Source organism: Mesoplodon bidens, assembly GCF_964165515.1.
Source record: "Mesoplodon bidens genome assembly, chromosome: X".
NCBI classification, from domain to species: domain Eukaryota; kingdom Metazoa; phylum Chordata; class Mammalia; order Artiodactyla; family Ziphiidae; genus Mesoplodon; species Mesoplodon bidens.
Genome location: NC_138163.1, coordinates 53,890,388 through 53,896,142, shown reverse-complemented (window position 1 = coordinate 53,896,142; position 5,755 = coordinate 53,890,388). Strand labels below are relative to the sequence as shown.

Below are 5,755 nucleotides of genomic sequence, written 5' to 3'. Positions count from 1 at the left end.
AGCTCTTCTATAACAAGGGTGTGAATGATAACCTGGAATGATGTGTCAACCACCATTTCCAAGTGTTTAGGGATCCTTCTATTTGCTTTCTATTACTGGTTTCTAATTTGATTCCATCGTGGCCAGGGAGCACACTCTGGGAGATCTCAAGTCTTCTTATTTTTTTTTAATAATTTTCTTTCTTTATTTATGGCTGCATTGGGTCTTCATTGCTGCACACGGGCTTTCTCTAATTGAGGCTAGCGGGGCCTACTCTTCGTTGTGGTGCATGGACATCTCATTGCAATGGCTTCTCTTGAGCTCTAGGCATGCGGGCTTCAGTAATTGTGGCACGCGGGCTCAGTAGTTGTGGCTCGAGGGCTCTAGAGCACAGGCTCAGTAGTTGAGGCGCATGGGCTTAGCTGCTCGGCGGCATGTGGGGTCTTCCTCACCAGGGCTCGAACCAGTGTCCCCTGCACTGGCAGGCAGATTCTTAACCACCGCACCACCAGGGAAGTCCCTCAATTATGTTTGAATTTACTGACAATTGTCTGATGGTCAAGGAGATGGTCTAACTTGGTGAATGTTACAGAGACCCCCGGGGAAAAACCTGTACTCTGCTGTTGGTGGGTGGACTGTTCTATTTATGTCACGTAGATCTCCTTAGTTTACTGTGTTATTCAGGTCTTCTATACCCTTGCTGATTTTCTCTCTAGTAATTCTGTCACTTGCTAAGAGGGAGGTGGGTGTCAAAGTCCCCCACTATAATTACAGATCTGGTTCTTTCTCCTTTCAGCTCCACCAGCTTCTGCTTCGTGTACTTTGAGGCTCTGTTGTTTGGTGAGTACGCATTTAGGATCTTTATGTCTCCCGGGTGTCCTGATCCTTTCATCATTCCGTAAGGTTTGGCTCTTGTTCATTTTCTTTCCCTCTGACATCTACTGTACTGGATACTGAAGCTACAGGCACGCTTAGAAAGTGTCCTGGGTACACTTCACCTTGTATTCACTCCCAGAAGTTGTGTTGCTGTTCACCCCTCCGCCCACAAATTCTCCCCTCCAGCATGTCTAATTCACCATGGAAAAAGATTTGGAAGTTTTTCGGCCCCTGCAGAAATAAGGTCGTGTCAATTCTCTTCCCCATAGGTGGATTCACTAAGGGTATTTTATTTTTAACACATTCCACTGAAACAGTGAATCAGGAGATAATCATACTAGTGGCTTGTGGGGAGGGAGGATTATGGTAATTACACCCTTAGAAACCAGCTTCCTTTGGGTTGTAATGCTTAAGGTTCTCTAGGTTTGTGTGCTGTGCCTTTTGTACATTAACTATTCCATGTTGTCTCAGGGCACACATATGAGTAAAGATCCGTCCACTGCTGAGCACTCCACGATAGAGTGATTACGACCAGGCCTCAGATGAACTCCTCTGGGGAGCTGTTGCTTTCCCCATGTGGCCCGCTGTCAGGGCAATCCTGCTACTCACAACCTTGGGACTGTCCTTGTGTGGCACTGGAAGTGAAAGTAAACACAGATAGGGCACTTGACCCAGAAATGTCACTTGCTCAGTCCCCAAAACTCGGAGGGGGCATGGTGTGCTCTCTTTCTCCCACACTCCACATCCAACTGGTCAGGAAATTCTCTCGGCCCCTCTCTCAAAGTATGTCCAGAAGCCAGCCACTTCTCACCACCTCCATTACCACCACCCTGGCCAAGGTACCAACATCTACCTCCTGGACTGGACTGCTGTCCAGCTGGCCCCTCTGCTTTCATCCTGGCTCCCTTACCTGTCTGTTTTCAGCCCAGCAGCAGAGCGCAAGTCACATCATTTCAGTCCTCTGCTCAACACCACATCACAATGGTTTGAAGCCCACCAACGTGCTCAAAAGCCAGGAGTTCATAATGACCCTCATCAACAATAACAACAACAAAGAGGAACCTTTTTGCTGACCTTTGGAGAATGCCGGGCAACCAACTCGTTTTCAGGGAAATCCAGCAATGAAAGGGAAAAGTTCACATTTTAAAGGGAGCAGTAAGGGCATGTGGTCTACATACGGTGTATAGGAAGAGTCAGAGTCATTTGCAAGAACCCACATTCCTTCCGAAATAACGTTGCCGAGGGGAAAGGGTAAAAGGAGCTAGCTGACAGCTACTGCAGTCCCCTGGCTGACCAACTGCATCAGGTGCCTGAACAGGGCTAGAGACCTCCCTCAGCAAGGTGATTCAGACACAAGCAGTCTCAGACATCGCCTTGTCAAGTATTTGATAGAATAATCCAGTGAAACCATGTGGTCCTGGGATTTACTTTGCTGGGAGATATTTGTTAACTGATTAAATCTCCTTACTCATTAATCGATCTGTTCATATTATGTGTTTCTTTATGATTCAGTCTTGCTAGATTGTCTGTTTGGGGGACTTTATCCATTTCTTCTAGGTTTTCCAATTTGTTGGCATACAATTATTCACAGTATTCACTAATAATCCTTTTAATTTCTGTAGTATCAGTTGTAATGTCCCTCTTCCATTTCTGAATTTAATTATTTGAGTGTCCTCTATTTTCTGTTTCTTAGTGAGGCTAACTTAGGGTTTCTTAATTTTGTGTAGCTTTAACAAAAACCCAACTCTTAGTTTCATTTACTTTTCTTCTATTGTTGTTGGTTTTTTTCTCTATTTCATTTATCTCTGCTCTTATATATCTCCTTCCTTCTGCTAGCTTTGGCTTTAGTTTTTTCTTCTGTTTCTAACTTCTTGAGCTGTAAAATTAGGTTGTTGATTTGAGATCTTTTGTCTTTTCAATGTACACATTTAAAGCCATAAACTTCCTTCTTAACACACCTTTGCTGCATCCCTTCAGTTTTGGTATGATGGACTTTCCTTTTAATTTGTCTCAAAGTAGTTTCTAATTTCCTTTGTGACTTCTTCTTTGACCCATTCATTCTTTATGAGTGTGTATGGGGATTCCAGAAAAGATGAAAACTAGAACGCCCACATGGCCCAACAGTCCCACTTCTGGGTATGTGTCCAAAAGAACTGAAAGTAGAATCTTGAGGAGATACTTGCACATCTATGTTCATGGCAGCACTACTCACAACAGCTAAGAAGTAGAAACAATTAAAGTGTCCATCGATGGATAAAAGGATGAACAAATTGTGGTATATAGATAGATATATACACACACACACACACACACACTGGAATATTATGCAGCCTTTTAAAGGAAGGAAATTCCGTCATATGCCACAGCATGGATGAACCTTGAGAACATTACGCTAAATGAAACAAGCCAGTCACGAGAAGACAAATACTGTATGATTCCACTTACATAAGGTTTCTAGGGACTTCCCTGGTGGTCCAGTGGGTAAGACTCCATGCTCGCATTGCAGGGGGCCCATGTTCAATCCCTGGTCGGGGAACTAGATCCTGCAAGCATGCTGCAACTGAGAGTCCTCATGCCAAGGCTAAGAAGCCTGCATGCCACAACTGAGTCCGCATGCCGCAACTAAGAAGTCTGCATGCCGCAACTAGAGATCCAGCATGCTGCACCAAAGAGCCGGCGCAGCCAAAATAATAAATAAATATATATATATTTTTAAAGTTGGGAAAACTATCGTAAACAGAGTCCATGGGTTTAATCAAAATAAGGTATCTAAAGTAGTCAGATTCATAGAAACAGACAGTAGAATGGGGTTACCAGGGACTGGGGGGAAGGGACAAAGGGGAATTGCTGTTTAATGTATAGAGTTTCAGAATTGAAAGATGAAGAAGTTCTGAAGATTGGTTTCACAGCAATGTGAATCAACTTAACAGTACTGAACTGTACACTTAAAAATGGTTATGATGGTAAATGTTATGTCACGTATTTTTACCATAGTTTTTAAACCTGTATATTAGAGTGTGATTACTCAAAAGGAAATATTAAGAAAAGTTTTTGTTTGGATATGTAAATACAAACGTAAAGAAGTCAACGTAAAGGAACACTTGATAATGTCAACCGTGCTTATGAGTAGGTGTTTGGAATGCACAAGAGGTGTACTTTCATGTGCATGCTTTACTTGCATAAAAGGCTGGGTCAGGTTTTGCCACGGGCTTGGGGGGAAGCACTATTACTATTGACTCATTCCATGGCATAATAGGAACAATTACTGATAATCAGATCCACCTGTCTTCTCTCTGATTATTAAGCTACATCACTTTGGACAATTCACCCAACTTCTCCTGATCTCAAATTACTTACATGTAAAAATCAGGGATTAGAGCTAACCACCACCTCAATCAATATATAAAGCATATAGCCATAAAAAGAAATGTAATTGAGCTATTTGTAATGAGGTGGATAGACCTAGAGTCTGTCATACAGAGTGAAGTAAGTCAGAAAGAGAAAGACAAATACCGTATGCTAACACGTATATATGGAATTTAAGGAAAAAAAGATGTCATGAAGAACCTAGGGGTAAAACAGGAATAAAGACACAGACCTACTTGAGAATGGACTTGAGGATATGGGCAGGGGGAAGGGTAAGCTGTGACAAAGCGAGAGAGAGGCATGGAAATATATACACTACCAAGCGTAAGGTAGATAGCTAGTGGGAAGCAGCCGCATAGCACAGGGAGTTCAGCTCGATGCGGTCCCTTGTGACCACCTAGAGGGGTGGGATACGGAGGGTGGGTGGGAGCGAGACGCAAGAGGGAAGGGATATGGGAACAGATGTTTATGTATAACTGATTCACTTTGTTATAAAGCAGAAACTAACACACCATTGTGAAGCAATTATGCTCCAATTTAAAAAAAAAAAAGGTATAAAGCATATATCACACCCCAAACGGTTCCTGGTTAATCTTTCCACCTCCCAGCTCCTTATAAACCTTGATCTGCTCACAGTCCCTATATATTTGTTTTGCCTGCTGTAGAATTTCTTGTAAATGGAATCATACATGCTGCACACCTTTGTATCTGGCTTTTTAAAGTCAGCATCATGTTTTTGAAATCCATTTATGTTCCTGCCTATTCTATTGCTGAGTAATGTCCCACAGTATGGGTTGTAGTTCTCCACCTCGTTTACACAGTAGAGCCACTTGGGGAGTTTGAGAATATCACCAGCTCCAAGCTATACCCACAATAATTAAAGCAGAACTGGGTTGAGACCCAGGCACCCACATTTTGTAAATTCTCCACGTGACTGCAGTGTGCAACCACAGTTGAAAGCTACTGTATTAAAGTATCAGCTTTTGGTTTATACTTGCCAGAGACCGTAGCAATGGATGCCACCTCATTTTGCTGGCTTTCCACTCTGTTGTTTTAGGGACCTAGTGATTCCATTAGCTTAAATTAGAGACTGGCAGACTACAGCCCATGGGCCAAACCTGGCCTGGGGCCTGTTTCTCTAGGGCCTGCAAGGTAAGAATGGTTTTTACATATTTCAATGGTTAAAACAATAATATTTCTTGACATGTGAAAATTATTTGAAATCCACACGCCAATGTCCATACCCAAAGTTTTAGTGGAACACAGCCATACTTCTCTTTGGAGGCTTCCGATCTACAATAGCAGAGTTGAGTAGTTATGAAAAAGACAAAATGGCCCACAAAGCCTCAAATATTTGTCACCTGGCCCTTTCCAGGGAGTTTGTTGAGCTCTGGCTTAGAGCAAGTGTCCTTAAAGCAAATGCACAGTAACTGTGGTAAATGGCTGACGGTCCCTTTGGCTAAGCCTGGGAAGAAGATTTACTGCAGTAACTTGTGACTTCACCGTAGGGTCCTTCCTCAGTAGTCCACTCATT

At 42.8% G+C, this 5,755-nt stretch overlaps 1 protein-coding gene across 1 annotated transcript in view; it reads right to left on the bottom strand.

Annotated features, from left to right (window-relative positions):
- LOC308609332 (nuclear RNA export factor 5-like) overlaps positions 1-874 on the bottom strand; it is a gene marked incomplete at both ends in the record, with an annotated part of 13,002 nt that extends 12,128 nt beyond the window's left edge. Inside the window, 1 exon segment of the mRNA XM_081223023.1 lies at positions 752-874. Within this exon segment, the coding sequence (XP_081079149.1) occupies positions 752-874 (123 nt within the window).
- Between the last annotated feature and the right edge of the window lie 4,881 nt (positions 875-5,755).